Genomic DNA, 20,677 nt, shown 5'->3' on the forward strand with positions numbered 1-20,677 from the left:
GGTACTTCATTTATTCTTTCTTCAAGGTTTAAAAAATTGTATCCTTTGCCAGCAGTTAGATTGGAGTTTTGGGGAAAAATCCCGAAAGTTGATGGGGCTATTTCTACTTTTGCCAAACGTACTACTATCTCTATGGAAGATAGTACTTCCCTTAAGGACCCTTTATATAGGAAACTTGAATCTTATCTAAGGAAAGCTTATTTCTATTCTGGCTACCTTCTCAGGCCTGCCATTTCTATGGCTGATGTTGCAGCTGCATCAACTTTTTGGTTGGAAAGCTTAGCGCAACAGGAAACAGACCCTGATTTGTCTAGCATTGTTAGCTTGCTTCAACATGCTAATCATTTTATCTGTGATGCTATTTTTTATATCAAAATTGATGTTGGATCTAGAGCTTTGTGGCTCACATATTGGAATGCTGACATGGTATCTAAGTCTAGATTACTATCTCTTTATTTCCAAGGTAACAATTTGTTTGGTTCTCAGTTGGATTTGATTATTTCAACTGTCACTGGGGGGAAGAGAGTTTTATTACCTCAGGATAAAAGATCCAAGGGTAAATCTAAAGCTTCTAATAGTTTTTGTTCTTTTCAACAGAATAAGGAACAGAAAGCCAATCCTTCCCCCAAAGAATCTGGTTCTAATTGGAAACCTTTTTCAAGTTGGAATAAATCCAAACCGTTTAAGAAACCAAAGCCAGCCCCCAAATCTGCATGAAGGTGCGGCCCTCATTCCAGCTCAGCTGGTGGGGGGCAGATTCAAATTTTTTAAAGCCATTTGGGCAGATTCTGTCCAAAATCAATGGATTCCGAGTATTGTCTCTCTAGGGCAGAGCTTTCCAAACTTTTCATGTTGGTGACACACTTTTTAGATCTACATCATTTTGTGACACAGTAATTCCATTGTACTAGCAAACAGGAGGTTAAACTAACTTGTTTTAAGAGATATGGACACATACATAAATTATATAATAATAATAATGTATTTACAAGTAACCGTAAGTATGTGCAAGAATTAAACAAAAGTTTAATAACACCAATACTACTTACTATTTTAATGAGATGTATGAGGTTGATGGGATGAACACAGTTTCTGAATATTTGGTGGAATATTAGACAAAGACACTCACACTTTATCATCAAGCATTTTTAAGCTTCCACTTCCTATCCATATTTAAAGAGCAGGAGCAGCAATGCACTACTGGGAGCTAGCTGCAAAAAAACAACACTTTGACTTCTGACTTCAGCTCAGCGTTTAAGCTGCCACACTCAGAGCTCTACGAGTCTGACTGACTACTGCCCGCACTGCAAACACACTGCTGTCCCACTCACTGACTACACGTGCAGTCACGAGCTGATTGAGGAGTCTACACATGCAGTCAGGAGCCAATGTGCCGCCAATTGGAACAGTTTCAGTTCTTTCTGAGCTGCGCCAATAAATTAAGATGATCTGTGAGCCACTAGGTATCAATCACGTGTCAACCACGTGATATGCAATAGCATGCAGGCAGAAAGTCAGAAACCCTCAAAAAATTTTAAATTCCAAACAATTTGTGCTGAAGCAGGGACGCACCTACACACTGCTGCCGACACACTAATGTGTCACGACACACAGTTTGGAAAGCACTGCTCTAGGGTATCGAATAGGATTCAGAGTAAGACCTCCTGTGAGTGGATTTTTTCTCTCACACGTCCCAGCAAATCCAGTGAAGGCTCAGGCTTTTCTGAAGTGTGTTTCAGATCTAGAGCTTTCAGGGGTAATCATACCAGTTCCGTTTCAGGATCTGAAAATTTTGAATAGTTTTGCAAGAGTGCCAACTTTCAAGATTGTGTCTATAAGGACTATTCTGCCTTTTGTTCAGCAAGGTCATTATATGTCCACAATAGACTTACAGGATGCATATCTTCATATTCCGATTCATCTAGACCACTATCAGTTTCTGAGATTCTCTTTTCTAGACGAGCATTACCAATTTGTCGCTCTTCCATTTGGCCTAGCGACAGCTCCAAGGATTTTTTCAAAGGTTCTCGGTGTCCTACTCTCTGTTATCAGAGAACAGGGTATTGCAGTGTTTCCTTATTTGGATGATATCTTGGTACTAGCTCAGTCTTTACATTCTGCCGAATCTCTCACAAATCAACTAGTGTTGTTTCTTCAAAGACATGGTTGGAGGATCAATTTACCAAAGAGTTACTTGATTCCACAGACAAGGGTCACCTTTTTAGGTTTCCAGATAGATTCAGTGTCCATGACTCTGTCTCTAACAGAGAAGAGACGAATGCAGTTGATTTCAGCTTGTCGGAACCTTCAGTCTCAATCATTCCCTTCAGTAGCTATGTGCATGGAAGTTTTAGGTCTCATGACTGCAGCATCGGACGCGATCCCCGTTGCTCGTTTTCATATGAGACCTCTCCAGCTTTGTATGTTGAATCAATGGTGCAGGGATTATACAAATATATCACAATTAATATCCTTAAATCCAAATGTTCGACTCTCTCTGACTTGGTGGTTAGATCACCATCGTATAGTTAAGGGGGCCTCTTTTGTTCGTCCAACTTGGACTGTAATCACAACATATGCAAGTCTGTCAGGTTGGGGAGCTGTCTGGGGATCTCTGACAGCACAAGGGGTTTGGAAATATCAAGAGGCAAGGTTACCAATCAATAGTTTAGAACTCTGTGCTATTTTCAGGGCTCTTCAGGTTTGGCCTCTGTTGAAGAGAGAACCGTTCATTTGTTTTAAGACAGACAATATCACAACTGTGGCATATGTCGATGATCAGGGTGGAACTCACAGTCCCCTAGCTATGAAAGAAGTATCTCGGATACTTTCTTGGGCAGAATCCAGCTCTTGTCCAATTTCTGTGGTACATATGCCAGGTGTAGACAATTGGGAAGCGGATTATCTCAGCCGTCAGACTTTACATCAAGGGGAGTGGTCGCTCCATCCAGATGTTTTTTCAAATTGTTCAGATGTGGGGTCTTCCAGAAATAGATCTGATGGCTTCACATCTAAACAAGAAACTTCCCAGGTAGCTGTCCAGGTCCAGGGATCCTCAGGCGGAGTTGATGGATGCGCTAGCAGTTCCTTGGTTTTACCAACCTGCTTATATCTTCCCGCCTCTAGTTCTTCTTCCCAGAGTGATCTCCAAGATCATCATGGAATGTGTTTCTGGTAGCACCAGCATGGCCTCACAGGTTCTGGTATGCGGATCTTGTCCGGATGTCCAGTTGCTAATCTTGGCCACTTCCTTTAAGACCAGACCTTCTGTCTCAAGGGCTGTTTTTCCATCAGGATCTCAAATCATTAAATTTGAAGGTATGGAAATTGAACGCTTAGTGCTTAGTCATAGAGGTTTCTCTGACTCAGTGATTGATACTATGTTACAGGCTCGTAAATCTGTCTCTAGGAAGATTTATTATCGAGTTTGGAAGACTTATATTTCATGGTGTTCTTCTCATATATTCTCCTGGCATTAATTTAGAATTCCTAGAATTTTACAGTTTCTTCAGGATGGTTTGGATAAAGGTTTGTCTGCAAGTTCCTTGAAGGGACAAATCTCTGCTTTTTCTATTTTATTTCACAGAAAGATTGCTAAACTTCCTGATATTCACTGTTTTGTACAGGCTTTGGTCCGTATCAAGCCTGTCATTAAATCAATCTCTCCTCCTTGAAGTCTTAATTTGGTTTTGAAGACTTTACAGGCTCCTCCTTTTGACTCTATGCATTCTTTGGACATTAAACTAATTTCTTGGAAAGTGTTGTTCCTTTTGGCCATCTCTTCTACTAGAAGAGTTTCTTTGGACATTAAACTAATTTCCTGGAAAGTGTTGTTCCTTTTGGCCATCTCTTCTGCTAGAAGAGTTTCCAAATTATCTGCTCTTTCTTGTGAGTCTCCTTTTCTGATTTTCCATCAGGATAAGGCAGTTTTGCGGACTTCATTTAAATTTCTACCTAAGGTTATGAATTTTAACAATATTAATAGGGAAATTGTTGTTCCCTCTTTGTCTCCTAATCCTAAGAATTCTTTGGAGAGATCCTTACATTCTCTGAATGTTGTAATAGCTTTGAAATATTATGTTGAATCTACTAAAGATTTCAGGAAGACTTCTAGTCTATTTATTGTCTTTTCTGGTTCTAGGAAAGGTCAGGCAGCTTCTACCATTTCCTTGGCATCTTGGTTAAAGCTTTTGATTCATCAGGCTTATTGGAGTCGGGTCAGGCCCCGCCTCAGAGAATCACAGCTCATTCTACTAGATCAGTCTCCACTTCGTGGGCTTTTAAGAATGAAGCTTCAGTTGATCAGATTTGCAAAGCAGCAACTTGGTCTTCTTTGCATACATTTACTAAATTCTACCGTTTTGATATATTTGCCTCTACAGATGCAGTTTTTGGTAGAAAAGTTCTTCAGGCAGCTGTTTCAGTTTGATTCCTCTGCTTTTTTAAAAAAAATGTTTTTTTCTTTTCAGTTATGAGAAAAACTTATTTTTTGGGTTGTGGATTTAATTTTTTCAGCGGAAAATGACTTATTATTTTTTTATCCCTCCCTCTCTAGTGACTCTTCTGTGGAGTTCCACATCTTGGGTATTACTATCCCATATGTCACTAGCTCATGGACTCTTGCCAATTACATGAAAGAAAATTTATGTAAAAACTTACCTGATAAATTCATTTCTTTCATATTGGCAAGAATCCATGAGGGCCACCCTTTTTATGGTGGTTATGATTTTTTGTATAACGCACAATTATTTCCAGTTCCTTTTTTTTATGCTTTTTACTCCTTTTTCTATCACCCCACTACTTGGCTATTCTTTAAACTGAATTGTGGGTGTGGTGAGGGGTGTATTTATAGGCATTTTGAGGTTTGGGAAACTTTGCCCTTCCTGGTAGGATTGTATATCCCATACGTCACTAGCTCATGGACTCTTGCCAATATGAAAGAAATTATTTTATCAGGTAAGTTCTTACATAAATTATGTTATTTCACCTGTGCTCTAGTTCAGATATCCTCAAAATGTGGCCCGTTAGGGAGGCCTGGGGACAGGTTTGAAAACCAGTGGTCTAACAGGTCGCCTAGAACAGGGGTCAGCAACCTTGGCTCCCCAGATGTTTTGAAACTACATTTCCCATGATGCTCAGACAGCCTAAAGTGTCTCAGCATTATGGGAAATGTAGTTCTAAAACATGTGGAGTGCCAAGGTTGCTGACCCCTGGCCTAGAACACTGTCCTTTGGGGAATAGCGTACAGAGGGGTGGCCCAGGAAGCTGAGTCATGGAAAATAAGACCATATATGTAATTCCTGAGTTGTAAGTAAGCAAAAAAATAAGTTTGTGTAATATGATATTGGAACTGAAGAGTTTGGAAAGGTCTCACTGTGCGAGACAGAGGGTCCAGGACATCCCCTACAACTCTAATTCCTCTCTCCCTTCATAAACAAATTGTCTTGTTTCCGATCCTGCAGGGAATTCTGGATTACCTGCTACTAGTATATATCTGGGGATTGAATAAGTGCGTTTCAGGTACCTATAAGCTAAGTGCCATGCACGTAACGCGTTTTTGTAGAGAATATGAGAGATAATTGCAGCGGGAAGCTCCCTCAAGTTTGCATAAGGTAAATACGATAGATCACATGACTGTATAACAGGTTTTTTTTAGCTCTATGTCAGAAAAATGTAAAATAAGTTTCCCCACCTCTGCTAGTGGGCTTGCCAGGCATGTTCCATTGGTGTAGATGACGTTTCTGTGTCAGGTCTAGTTTATTCTTTAAATGCTTTGCCCTGTAGATCTCGCTGTGTTTTTTTTTTTTTTTTGCAAACTAAAAGTTGGTGAGATTGTGTGAAAATACACAAAACACTTAATCCCCCTAAGAGATAAACACAAGCATAAGAAGAAAGAGGCGATTGTAAGATACTATACGCTGCAAGCAGAGGAATCTCATTAGTATTGGCTGAAGGATTTCATTTATAAAGTTCACCCTCTGCTAACTTCACTCTCCCCAGTGCGTCTCTTTCCAGTGAGCTCCGTATCGTTCTATAGGAGACGTCTCGCCATTTGCAGGGACAGCCCCTTTTTTCTAGAATTCCCTAAGGGCAGCCCCTGCGCGAGTCGGCTAGGTTTTTCATTTCTGACACGACAGCGTTTTGATCATTGGGCCCTATTGCCCTCACTCTCTCTCATTCCCCCTCTATTGTAACTACAGACTCCTGTCTCTATTCTGCATCATTTCATGCCCTTAAAGGGTCAGTAAAGTCCAAATTAAACTTTCATTGTTCAGAAGAGCATTTAATTTTAAGCAACTTTTCAACCATGAAAGTTTAATTGTGACTTTACTGTCCCTTTAATGTATGTTTATGGGATGTCACAAGGTTCCGTCTCTCTAGTACCATGTGCAGTTCCTTCTTACTGTCCCTTTAATGTATGTTTATGGGATGTCACAAGGTTCCGTCTCTCTAGTACCATGTGCAGTTCCTTCTTACTGTCCCTTTAATGTAGGTTTATGGGATGTCACAAGGTTCCGTCTCTCTAGTACCATGTGCAGTTCCTTCTTACTGTCCCTTTAATGTATGTTTATGGGATGTCACAAGGTTCCGTCTCTAGTACCATGTGCAGTTCCTTCTTACTGTCCATTTAATGTATGTTTATGGGATGTCACAAGGTTCCGTCTCTCTAGTACCATGTGCATAAGTCCTTCTTTCTGTCCCTTTAAACGGACATAAAACCCAAATAGTTTCTTCCATGATTCAGATTGTGTAGCAATTTTAAAATACATTTCTAATATACTTCTATTATCTAATTTGCTTCAGTCTCTTGATATCTTTTCTTGAAAAGCACAGTTAAGCTCAGGAGCGGGCATGTGTCTGGATCACTATATGGTGGCAGTTTTTCAAGACACCTACCTAGGTATACTCTTCAACAAAGGATATCATAGGAACAAAGCAAATGTAATAATAGAAGTAAATTGGAAACTTTTTTTTAAATTGTATGTTCTGTCTGACTCACAAAAGAAAGTGCTAATAATGTATGTTTATGGGATGTCACAAGCTCCAGTGTCTCTAGTAGCACGTGCACACATTCTCTGTATCCGACCTACTGTCACAAATGGTAACGTTATCTATATCTGATCACATCAGTACTAGAGCCATTTCTCACGCTGTCTTTGTAGGCCTTACGGGAATGAAGAACATTGGAAATTCGTGTTACATGAACGCCGCGCTGCAGGCTCTGTCTAACTGGTAATACTAGCCCGGCCATGTTGTGTATACTCTTTACCAGTCTAAACCTTCTGCAAGCTGCCTCATTAACCCTTTCCTCTCTGCAGTCCACCACTGACACAGTTCTTCTTGGAGTGTGGGGGGCTGGTCCGGACTGACAAGAAGCCGGCGTTGTGCAAAGGCTATCAGAAGCTGATCTCCGAGCTCTGGCACAAGAAGCGGTAAGGCCCATTCCCTTCTAGAGCAGTAGTCTTGTTACTAAAACACTGCAAATAATGTTTTAGATGCAATAGGAATAACAAGTGCTAGTTTATTGTACAGGGGTGTGGACATTGTATTCAAAACTGTACTTATGCAAAGTGGTAACAGCTGTAGCACAGTATACTTGTCCCTCTTGATGTATGTGTATGTGTGTATATATATATATATATATATATAGAGAGAGAGAGAAAGAGAGAGAGAGAGAGAGACTGAGAGAGAGAGACTGAGACTGACTCACAGGAACGAACAACCAGCTCAATACCATTGTTAGCCTGGCGATTCACCACCTGGGTGCAACTTCTTTTAGCCCAGTAATGCTTTTCACAGAGTAGAATTCTCCTGTAGTATATCAGTCTGACCCCGCCTATTACGGCCAGTCCAGCGCCAAAATACCAGGCAACTCCTCTCTGAACAAGGAACACGGCAACCCCAGACGATCGTTTCGGCCTTCATTGAGCCTCGTCAGTGAGGTGTAGCCATATTCCTCTAAGCACACTGAGCAAGGGGTCCACGTCTGGGTTACCCTTTTTTACATAGGGAGACTAGAGAGAAATGGTATTGAGCTGGTTGTTCATTCCTGTGAGGCACGTGAGCAGATTTTATTCTATAACCCCCAGTGCAGGCACGTGAGCAGATTTTAGTCTATAACCCCCAGTGCAGGCACGTGAGCAGATTTTATTCTATAACCCCCAGTGCGGGCACGTGAGTAGATTTTATTCTATAACCCCCAGTGCAGGCACGTGAGCAGATTTCATTCTATAACCCCCAGTGCAGGCACGTGAGTAGATGTTACGCTGTAAACCCCAGTGCAGGCATGTGAGCAGTGTGACATTGAGTGGTTGGGTTAGCATAACATTTCCTAAATGGGTTATAGCAACTGCGCAAGCAGTTATTTGCCTGAATCAGCTGTTTCCTCTATGATCTTCTTGTTAGGGCTAAAACAAATGTAGATCCAGGGATTGGTCATGTAGATTACATGTCCCCAGCATTCCCAAGAGACGATTTGTCAGTCATGACTGTGTAAAAAATACATTGTATCTCCTTTGCTATTCCCAATTAGGTACAGATAAAATCAAGATCCTGCACTAATCAGTCACTGCATAGCATGTTTCAGGGTCAGGGTTCTGGATCCTGCAGGATGCACTCCAGCCTTCGTGGGGGCAGTTGATTAAAATGATAGGAATACATTTTTAAGCATTATTAAACATTTTTAGGGAATTATATTTTGAGTTTAATATCTCTAAGAGTTTCTATAAGTTTACTATTTAGATATGCTCTTATTGAAACGTTTGGGCTTATTATTTATACGGATCTGGCCCTAAGAGAGATACAAAATCAAGCAAAGGGGAAATAATGAAATGACAAGTGTCTCCTCTCAACACACAGGCCCAGCTATGTGGTTCCTTCTAGTCTGTCTCATGGGATTAAACTGATTAACCCTTTGTTTCGGGGATATGCCCAGCAGGTGAGTTAGAATAATGATCATCAGTATTTAACCCTGAGCACCTTGACGGCTGTTACTTTACAATCTGCTCTGTTTGTTTCCCTCAAGGACACTCAGGAGTTCCTACGCTGCCTGATGGACCAGCTTCATGAGGAGCTGAAAGAACCGGTGCATACTGAGTGTAAGGAGCGAGATGAGGAAGAGAGGGAAGAACAGAGGGAAGGGGATCATGGCACGACAGAAGAGGACTTCCTGTCTTGTGACTCTGGCGGGGAGACGGGAGATGCTGATGGGGGTGGAATGGTTGGTTTGCAGGCAGAGATGGAGCTGCTAATCCGAGAGGAGGCTGGGAGGGGGCTGTCAGAGAAGGAGAGGCTGAAAGAGAGAAGGTTATCGTATTGTCACCGCAGGACCAGCTCTGAGCAGGCTGATGAGGATGCAGATGTGGATACAGCAATGATACCAGGTAAAAAGCATTATGATCACAAAACTGATTCAAACAATCCAAATTAATAACAAATGCAAATGAGAATGCAGAGGGTAGAGTACAGGTGAACTTCTTGACGTTGTCAGTTAGATATAAACGGTTCAATATTCCCAGAGAACAAACACGGCTTTTATGGCTTACCCCAATTTCAAGTGACCCATCCGGTCATAAAGTGCAAGTGCTGTGGGTTGCGCTGAGTATAAACGCTTACCCTTCTGGTGCAAGTCGACCTACAAACAAAGCTGCTTGGATAGCTTGAGCCTCCAGCTCGATTCAACCGTTCGCTTCGGCACCCTTTTTCGGATGTCACAGGGGCGTGGCTTCTTCACCGGCATGATTGGGATTGGTTCAAAGACGGCTCTGTTGCCGTAGCCCTGTCCTATCCAGAGGACATGGGCTGTGACGGGATCAAGGTATATTTTGATGCCTGTGCTGCACTAATAAGGTCAATCCATAGTGCAAAAAACAAATAAACAGGAGCAGCAGTTCGGAAGGTTCATAACATTTCCAATGCTTTATTGTAAAAATATTTAAAACATCCAAAGCACACAGTGAATACAAATAATGGAGGGGTCAGCAAACACAGCTGATGCGTTTTGGCTGAAAGCCTGTTTATTTGTTTTTTGCACAAAACTGATTCACCTAGAAGTATGATACAAACTATACCACCACTACAAATACAGTAGCTTGGAAACAACCATATATAGCATAGTGGATGGTGTGCAATGCAAGTCAGGTGCGTTTTATTAGCAATATGAAAGACTCTTAATAAATAACAATATATGTATTTACTATTTTAACAATAAATACAATAGTTTTGTTCACACAGCAGGGTTCTCTAGGATTTAGGTCTCCTCCATTACACTAATCTAGAACACTATGTCTCATTTAAGGATCCTACTATGTAAAGTATATATCCCACAATGTAAAAATTACAAGTACAGTCTGTTGCTCTATAGTATAGCAGTGGTTCATTCTGGGTTGATGGTATAGCTTTAGTACCCTGGTTTTCAAACCTGTTCTCAGGCCTCCCCAACAGACCAGGTTTTCAGGATTACTTTGGATGATAGCAGGTAAAATAACCACGTTTTTCTAATCAGCTGATTATTTCACCTGGCCTGTTAGGAAGGTCTTAGGACTAGTTTTGAAAACCAGGGCTTTAGTATATTTTAACATAGCATGGTGATGCATAACTTTTTTTAAACTCATTATGCTACATAGTACTCTGTCATGCCTTGCAAGAAATTGTAATGCACAATTAAGATTTTGTTGCTGCGTATTACCATTTTCTTTCAAATGATGGTGGGAGTGTACAAATCATCACATGTGGTATTATACTTACTGTCTAGTGGGAGGAGCTATAGTATTTGTACATGGTCTGAGGGTATTACACAATGAATTTGCACAGTTTTAAAGTGATGGTAAATTCAAGCTTACAACAAACGCTAGGATTTATCATCACTAAAAATAAAGTGGACTTTAAGTGATCATACATGTAAAAAATGGTGCTAAACTCACCTTTTCTGTGCCGTTGCACATCGCTAAACTCACGGCACATTGATCTCCTTCAATAAGGTGACGTTTGTACCTCAGAACCAATAGCTGTGCATGTCAGCTGACAGTGTTCTGTATGCACGCACGGCTATTGGTTTAGAGGTGCTAGCTGCACCACATTGGTAGAAGGGCGGCTGGAGCTGCTGAGTTTAGCTATGTGCATTGGAACAGAAAAGGTGAGTTTAGCAACCTTTCTTACATGTTTGATCACTTAAACTTCACTTTAAAAACAAACAGTGGGCGAGGATGTGTCCTTTAACATCTGGTTGGAACATATACTTGCATTATTAAAAGAAATGTTAAGCACCTTGGATTTGGATAAACCCAGCAACCCTCCTAAAGCTAGTACTAAGGTGCTTGATAGATTCTTTTTAAGTCTGTTCGTTAACCGCTCACTACCTTCCCTATACCTAAATCAATGTCTGAACTGGTGTCTAAGGAGTGGAGCAACCCAGGAGTACACTTTTGTTCCTCTGCTAAGTTTAAAACTATGTTTCTTGCTTAGAGGATATGATAGCATCTCCTTCAAAGAGCCAATGGACCAGAAACTTGAAGGCTTTCCCTTTAGCTTGCGGGCCATCTATCTTGCCCAGCTATCAGCTTGGCCTGTGTGGTGACGGCCATGTCTGTTTGGTGAGATAACCTTTATGAGGTTGCATCAGGTTCCTTTGTTTGTGTCCAGGTCCTAAGTACTCTACGGAGTATCTCCTTCACAACCTGGTTGTGGGTCGTGCTCTTAAGTGCATGTGTAAGTTACACGTTTTTCAGACTTTCTTTTTGGACCCTGTAAACTTCACAAGGCTGCAGCTACCACTATAGCAACCTTAAGGCTCAAGTCCTGTCGGGTAGTTGGTAAGTTCCCTCCTGAGCATATTACTGCTCATTCACCTAGAGTAGTGGCTTTTCTTGACCAGATTTGTTATATAGCTACCTGGTTTGCTAAGTTTTACCAGTTTGGCTTTTATGGCTCTTCTGAGGCAGATTTCATCATGAAGGTACTGAGGCCCTCTTGCCTGGCTAGTTTTGCCCTCTACTGGTAGGATATATATATATATATATATATATATATATATATATATATATATATATAGACGTCTGAGGAAGGGGAGTGTTTCCCCGAAACGTCACACTTTATTCATTAAAGCTACTCACTAAAAAGACCAGAGAGTGCCTTTCTTTGTCTTTATATTTACCTGATGGCACCCTGGCATTTGCTTTTGGAGTTGAGGGTGCTCTCTATATATATATTGTGTGTGTTATGGGTAAAGTCAGATATTGCTTAATCCTAGTACATCAGGCTTTACCCACAGCCGCTTGGGTAATGTCTGTTTTACCCGGATATTCCTAGGATTTCTGGATATCTGACTTTATCCGTAAAAAAATAAATAAATCTCTATTGTTTAACATTGAGTGGACTAGTAACGTTTTCCCTATGGGCAATGGATGTGAAGCATGAGCCCAAATGTGATGAACTCATGGACTCCCGCCAACATGAAAGAAAGTCATCAGGTAAGCATAAGTGTAGTTTTTAACTTTCTATGCTTTATCCTCTTTTAGAACCTGATAACGAGGCATATATGCACTGCTCCTCTAGACCGTGCAGTCCGCACCCACCTGATGCACATCCAAAACTCTCCAGCAGCCCCCCTCGCTCAAGCCCGCTACGCACTGGACACTCCTATGTTTTAAAGAAAGGTAACTGCAAAAGAAAAGTGGGTAAATATTTATCTGCAATCTGTAGGAATACTTATTATTATTATTATTATAATATATATATATATATATATATATATATATATATATATATATATATATATATATATGTGTGTGAATGTGTACAAACATTGTGACCCGCTGGTATAGCAGTTTGTGTGCGTGCAGTCAGTAGCTTTGTGCACACATTATCAGATCCGCTGCATACTACCCAGTACTCTTTTGTTATGTCTGTGGTTCAGACCTCAATATATCTGCTCATGTTACATTTAGCAGGCTTCATGCAGGTCTGTCTCAGATGTATTTTTTATTTTTCTACCTTATGTTTACAGCGCAAGTTCTTAAAGGTGGAAAGCGCCGGTCTGAGGTCCGGTACCGCAGTGTGATTTCTGATATCTTTGATGGATCCATCTTAAGCCTGGTTCAGTGCTTAACCTGTGACAGGGTACGTTCTTGGTTTTACACAAGGCAGGGTATGGTTAACACCTTAACTTATTCTATATAGTGGAAAGAGGGTGATGTAGTTATCCGTTAGTCTGGCATTTCATGGTATACAGAATATTCATGTCAGAATCTCTTGATAAGAACATGCTGGTTAAGGGCTACAAGTAAGTTCTTTAAGGTCATTTAAAAAGGAAGTCTTATTAAAATAACACTCAAACGAATGCTGTTGTCTGTATGAATAAGCTGCATCTAAACATGCTTTTTATTAATTTATTTTTTTGCATGGAAAAATGTAAAGTAAAAGTTATTTTCTTTTAAATTGAAGCTAATACAGCTGCATTTATTACCCGCCTACTGATGCTTATTGGCTTGTAGGTACTTCCTGTTAATGCTCATTGGTTGAGAGATACTTCCTGCTAATGCTCATTGGTTGAGAGATACTTCCTGCTAATGCTCATTGGTTGAGAGATACTTCCTGCTAATGCTCGTTGGTTGAGAGATACTTCCTGCTAATGCTCGTTGGTTGAGAGATACTTCCTGCTAATGCTCGTTGGTTGAGAGATACTTCCTGCTAATGCTCGTTGGTTGAGAGATACTTCCTGCTAATGCTCGTTGGTTGAGAGATACTTCCTGCTAATGCTCGTTGGTTGAGAGATACTTCCTGCTAATGCTCGTTGGTTGAGAGATACTTTATGCTAATTTTCATTGGTTGATAGATGCTTTATGCTTATGTTCACTAAGTATTAGTTGAAAGTGCATAACTGATACTGGTTATATATTTAATGCATGTTTAAATGCTGTTCTTTCATATAGATGACAAACACTTTTAGTACTGTGTGCCTTTAATAAGAAATAATGTTAGTTTTGGGATAGAAGCAAGAAGGAAGGGGCATTTTACCAACGTATAGGAGATGCGGTCACCATAACTGTATCTCTGTCTTGTACACATTGTGTATTCTGTGGTGCCCATTACCAGCATGTGGCACAAGACCTTGATAGCTGCTGCTTGTAACTTGCTAGAATTTATTTTGTTTGCCCAACAGGTGTCCACCACCATTGAGACCTTCCAGGATCTGTCACTGCCAATCCCAGGAAAAGAAGACCTGGCAAAGCTTCACTCCACCATCCACCAGAACTCAGTGGCCAAGGTTGGCACGTGCAACGATAACTACAATTACCAGGGCTGGCTCTCCTTCCTGATGGACTACATTCGCAGGTACCCTCCCACCGCTTGTAGGTTCTTGTGGCACATTAAGCCCCTCTATACCTTGTATGGGCACAATTTAGCAGTCGTCTCAGCTTTTCACTGTTTTTATTTTTCACCTTGATTTTTAACAAACACGCTCATCCTGCTTTGTGCAGCGCTGATTTGCTGAATGCACAGATTTTTCATTTATTTAATAAGTTTAAAAGATCACTCAGATCATATGTTTAAAATCTAACAAATGAGCAACCACTCAAAATAGATTTGATCATCAGAATGTTCATTTATAAAACTAGGACTTATTTTAAAAAAGAAAATGTAATCATAAAATTACTTAGAATTGCATGAAATGGTTAACTGCACTTATAATTACCTGATATTTTTGGCTATGCAAATACATTATCATCATCAATTGACTCTCGTGTTTAACCCCTTCGCTGCATATGACGAAGTGGTCATCATCTGCACAATGCTTTTAGTGTGGATGGCAACCATATGTCGTCTTGCCCGAGGGTGGGTGCTTTTGGAGCTCATCACACCCCTTGCACTTACCACAGAATACCTGGTGATCTAGTGGCACAGCATTGCCGGGGGAATCTGGGGACACTGGTGATATTACCACATCCATGCGTGGTGATGTCACAAGTCACCGGAAGTGCCAGGTTGCTGTAGAGGGGGAAAGTGTTCAGACCCCTCAATCTCATCCCTAGAAACCCTGAAGACCTCTAACTTGAAAGGCAATTGCCTGATCTTTCAAATGGTGGGTAACTTGGGGTACACATTTTCTTTCATACAGGTGGTGAGAGTCTACAAGTTATTACTCCTGGGACATCTACTCATGGTCACTAGGAGAAGGCAAAGATTCCAAAAACTCCAAGAGCACTTGACCTTCCCACCTCACGTGTAAACCAGTCTTTTATATTTGATTCCAAAGGAGAAAGGTGAAGAATTGAGGTGCTCCAGATTCTACGTTGAGAGAGGTCCTCAGACCGATTTAAGGCCCATTTTCCCCCTTAGAGAGCTGATGTTTGGAGATTGGAGTATTGGATAGTGACATAATCACTCCCAGTAAGGAGCTAGTCACTGGCCCTGCCACAGGTGTAGTGGGGACTGGTCCCTTAACCTCCTCCTGTTGGTTCTTCGATAAACTCCACACTTGGATCTTCTGCTATCACGCATACAGCACTGAATGGGGTAACTACTTGGAGCTGTTATCCTCTGTAGCTGGTAAGCACCGTAAAGAGTAGGTGCTTCTCAGGTAAGTGAACATTTTTCTTGCACATACATAGCCCACAGGTTATTAGCAGGTACATTCAGCATCAAGTACAAAAAATGGAAGGATAAGGGAGCGCTACAAAGCAATACCTTGGTTACTAAGTAAAAATAACACTGAACTGGAAACATGCTTTGTGAGACGTGTCTATGTATTGATACAACGGGTAGGAAAAAAAGAGGTTTAATTCTATAAGCACATAAGTAAAAGAGCACAAACCTGAATACTTAGATTCTCCAATCTAATAAAAATATATATAATCAAAAATCCTAAAATCATATAAATGACATAACACCTAAAATGTTAAAATAATGACAATGCGGCTGCATAAAACCTACAGAAACTCTGTGATAAAAGGAAAATCAAAATAGCATATGATAATTCCCAAAGCAAATCGTAATTGGACTCCTGATTCCTAGGAATGGACGTCAGAGTTTCTAAGGTTAGCGTAAATGAAAACGTTCTGAAAAGAAAGGGATAGTGCCACAATTGATCCAAAAGTCATGTAGTAAACCCAAGAACAGTATAGAGAGAAATCAGTCTTGTGTTATTCACTTCTTGTCATCTCTCTGTAGTGGATTATATATCCTTCCAACTGCAGTGTATAACAGCGTTTGTTCCTTGTGTGCGAGTGGACTGTTCGACTTTTGCGGGCAAACGTGGGCAGGTATGGAAGCCCAAGAAGGACAAAATCAGTCCGTGTAGCAGTATTGTGCAGCGCGTTTCAGCCGACTTCGTGCAGCCTTTTTCAAACATTCAGCATCAAGCACATCATAGCCAGGGGACATCTTTTTACACAGACTTTTACTTTAGGGGGGTCTTGAGGGATCTGTTAGGGAGAATTTTGAGAGACGAGACAAGAGTGGACCAAGCTTTGAGCATGTAATCTGTAATTGGGAATTTATTAAGTTTTTGGGTTTGAGCTCTATGTGGGTCCCACAGAGCCAGCTCTTGAGGATATAGTTTATTTATGTCTGACTCCAACGTGGTCCATCTTATCTCATCTTCCGTTTTGTTAAGGAGAGTAGTTTGGGCTAACCTAGCTGCTTGGAAGTAGTGTCTGAGATTTGGTGCGCCCAGGCCTCCCAGTTGCCTATGTCTCGTAAATATTGGTTTAGGAATTCTAGCTTTTTTAGTCCCTCTTATAAAATTGTTAATGCAAGCTTGGAGATTGTCTAGATCACAATTCGGGATGCCTATCGGTAGGGTCCGAAATAAATATAAAATCTTTGGTAACACAGACATTTTGGTCCCTCTTATAAAATTGTTAATGCAAGCTTGGAGATTGTCTAGATCACAATTCGGGATGCCTATCGGTAGGGTCCGAAATAAATATAAAATCTTTGGTAACACAGACATTTTGATCGCAGATAGACGTCAGACTTTTACTTTAGGCATACTTTTTTGAACAATAAGGGGGGACCTTTTAGTTTTTATATGCACTTTGTTGTTTTTTTAGCACATGTTGAGTTTTGGTCACCATGTGTTGACCCTTTAATATTTATTTTGGACACTTATATAGGTTATTTATAGTTTTTTTTTTCAGCACACATCTGGCTGTTATTTCTGGTTTACCAGTGAGGTGGGAGGGTTTAAGTGCTATTGGTGTTTTTGGAGTCTTTGCCTTCCCCCTAATGGCGAGGAGTAAATTCCCAGGAGTAATTACATGTGGACTCTCAACACCATCAAAGAAATAGCATAAAAAAATGAAAAAATAAATAAAATAAAAAAAACACATATTTAGTAGGTAGGGGGTCTAGGCATGTAATAGTTCATAAAAAGGCTTAGAAACACCCCTACATTTAAAGTCCAGAAGTCCCTTCTTAAAAACATTCCCCTGTAGTAATAGTGATCACCTGAATAATTATTAATTTATTTGAGTAGAGGCCATGGGAGCCCCTATGTGCAGATCAATGTTATATAAATATACCGAATTACCTTTTTTGATAACCCCTTCTTTTTTGTTTAGAAAACACACACACACACACACACTACTGTTTACAACTGTGTTTATTAAAATAAATAACATTATACATTATTTCTCTTACATGGTGTATCCAGTCCACGGATTCATCCTTACTTGTGGGATATTCTCAATCCCTACAGGAAGTGGCAAAGAGAGCACACAGCAGAGCTGTCCATATAGCTCCCCTCAGGCTCCGCCCCCCCAGTCATTCTCTTTGCCGCTCTAACAAGTTGCATCTCCACGGGAGGGTAAAGAGTATGTGGTGTTTTTGGTAGCTATTTCTTCTGCTCGAAGAGTTTCTGAATTGTCTGCTTTGCAGTGTAATTCACCCTATCTGGTGTTCCATTCAGATAAGGTTGTTTTACGTACCAAACCTGGTTTCCTTCCAAAAGTGGTTTCTAATAAGAATATTAACCAGGAAATTCTTGTTCCTTCTCTGTGTCCTAATCCAGTTTCTAAGAAGGAACGACTGTTACACAATCTTGATGTGGTTCGTGCTTTAAAATTCTATTTAAAGGCAACTAAAGATTTCAGACAAACATCATCTTTGTTTGTTGTCTATTCTGGTAAGAGGAGAGGTCAGAAAGCGACTGCTACCTCTCTTTCCTTCTGGCTGAAAAGCATCATCCGATTGGCTTATGAGACTGCTGGACAGCAGCCTCCTGAACGAATTACAGCTAATTCCATTAGAGCTGTGGCTTCCACATGGGCTTTCAAGAATGAGGCTTCTGTTGAACAGATTTGTAAGGCAGCGACTTGGTCTTCACTGCATACATTTGCCAAATTTTACAAATTCGATACTTTTGCTTCTTCGGAGGCTATTTTTGGGAGAAAGGTTTTCCAAGCAGTGGTGCCTTCCGTTTAGGTTACCTGACTTGTTCCCTCCCTTCATCCGTGTCCTAAAGCTTTGGTATTGGTATCCCACAAGTAAGGATGAATCCGTGGACTGGATACACCATGTAAGAGAAAACAGAATTTATGCTTACCTGATAAATTACTTTCTCTTACGATGTATCCAGTCCACGGCCCGCCCTGGCAATTAAGTCAGGTTCAAATTTAATTTTGTAAAACTACAGTCACCACTGCACCCTATGGTTTCTCCTTTTTCTCCTAACCGTCGGTCGAATGACTGGGGGGGCGGAGCCTGAGGGGAGCTATATGGACAGCTCTGCTGTGTGCTCTCTTTGCCACTTCCTGTAGGGATTGAGAATATCCCACAAGTAAGGATGAATCCGTGGACTGGATACACCGTAAGAGAAAGTAATTTATCAGGTAAGCATAAATTCTGTTTTCTTAGATAAGGTGGTGAGAGTCCACAAGCCATTATACCTGTGATTCGACTGCTGGCTGCTAGGAGGAGGCAAAAATACCCTACATTCCAGGAGCTTTTAATCCTTCCCACCTCTCTGGTATCCCAGTCTTATCTTTGCCTCCAAAGGAGAAGGTTAAGAATAGAGGTGCTCCAGATCGACTTGTGACCCATTTTCCCCCTCATTGAGCCAGGACTAAAAGAGAGATGAGTATGGGGTACTGGGTAGTGACACAAAAACTACTTCTGGAAGTTAATCACAAACCTTCCAACCTTCTACCTATATATATATGTGTGTGTATATATATATATATATATATATATATATATATATATATATATATATATATATATATATGTATGTATATATATGTGTGTGTGTATGTATATATATTATGTTTATTGCAAGTCTTATAATGTTTATGCTTACCCTAGATGGGGTCTCAGATGGGGTATTAACTGCATATGTATGTACATAATTTCACATATTTATATTACGGATTCGCGTTTCACATTTCTTTCTGCCATGCACTATGTTTATTTAATACAATTATTGTAAATACTCAGGATTGTCATTATACTTTCCTATGTATTTTCTGCACTATTTTCTCATTTTGGCCAGTAAAACAGTTACATTTATAATTTTTATTGAATTTTTTTTTATTTATGATGAACTTTTTTTTTATCCCTGTGTTTCATCTTTAGTGCGGCATCCCTTAGCCCTAACATTCCTTTCATCCAACAAGCGCACTCTTCAGCTTACCAAGGCTTAAAATCGATGTTATTTTTGCATGCATAGGTTTTTAGTAATTTGTGTTTTGGAGCATCATAAAAGCTCACCACTTTTTTCATTCAGGATGGTCATCATTTGGATTGTGATCCTCTCTGTGTTTCTTTGTAGATGGAGGAAGTTTGATTGCTAGGCCTAATGCTTGATTGAAGGCCGGTAGGTCCGATGCTGTTCTGAAGATCGCTGTTGAATTATCTTTTGTAGCGATGATGCATGTCGGAAATCCCCACCTATATGGGATTCTTTGTTCCTTGAGGGGGGTTGTGATAAATCGCAGGTCCCTTCTTTTCTGAGTGGTAGGGCAGAGGTTTGTAAACACCTGTATCTCAGTTCTGTCGTATGTTATAGGGTGCTTGTTCCTGGCATTTTTAAAGACATCCTTCTTTATCCCTGAAGGATAGGAACTTAATAATTACATCCCTAGGAGGTGCTCTAGATGGTGGCTTAGAGCGCAAAGCCCGGTGGGCTCGCTCTATCTGAACTTCAGCCGCCCCTGGGGTGTTTTTAATGAACTTAAAAAGATCTTGAAGATAGGTGTGTAGCGCCGATGGACTCACTGTCTCAGGGATACCCCGCAACCTCAGATTATTCCTCCTACTCCTGTTCTCAAGGTCTTCCATGCACTCTAAAAGGCTTTGTACTGCAACCTCTTGTGCCTGCACACAGTTGGACTGATGTTGTAGATCTGAACTCAAGCTCTCTTGCTTTTCCTCTACCTGATTGACTCTGATCCAACGCTGTTATATCTTCCTTAAGTTTTCGGAACATTTGTTTTATGTCAAGCATAGCTTCTTTAATGTCCTCCTTGGATGAGAGGTGCCTAAGGTCCTCTTTGGTGACATAACCACTGTGCACAATTTCTGTATTATGCGGTGGTGCTGTTACTGTTTGCCTACGTGGGTCTTGCTGGCCTCTGCTAGATCCAGGGGTTGAGTCTACCGAGACAAGAAAGTTTTCCATACTGGTATTTATTGTACCTCTGGGTGGCCTATTGGATTTTTTATTTAGCATTCCAAGTTT

General features: G+C 40.6%; 1 protein-coding gene across 1 annotated transcript in view; it reads left to right on the forward strand.

Annotated features, from left to right (window-relative positions):
- The window catches only part of USP20 (ubiquitin specific peptidase 20), a 213,834-nt gene that overhangs the window by 50,021 nt on the left and 143,136 nt on the right, over positions 1-20,677 (forward strand). Inside the window, exons 7-13 of the mRNA XM_053695835.1 lie at positions 7,164-7,233; positions 7,320-7,433; positions 8,860-8,938; positions 9,026-9,383; positions 12,516-12,653; positions 13,004-13,116; positions 14,159-14,331. Of these exons, the coding sequence (XP_053551810.1) occupies positions 7,164-7,233; positions 7,320-7,433; positions 8,860-8,938; positions 9,026-9,383; positions 12,516-12,653; positions 13,004-13,116; positions 14,159-14,331 (1,045 nt within the window). The remainder of the gene's footprint in view (positions 1-7,163; positions 7,234-7,319; positions 7,434-8,859; positions 8,939-9,025; positions 9,384-12,515; positions 12,654-13,003; positions 13,117-14,158; positions 14,332-20,677) is intronic.

This window comes from Bombina bombina, chromosome 12 (assembly GCF_027579735.1).
Source record: "Bombina bombina isolate aBomBom1 chromosome 12, aBomBom1.pri, whole genome shotgun sequence".
Lineage (NCBI taxonomy): Eukaryota > Metazoa > Chordata > Amphibia > Anura > Bombinatoridae > Bombina > Bombina bombina.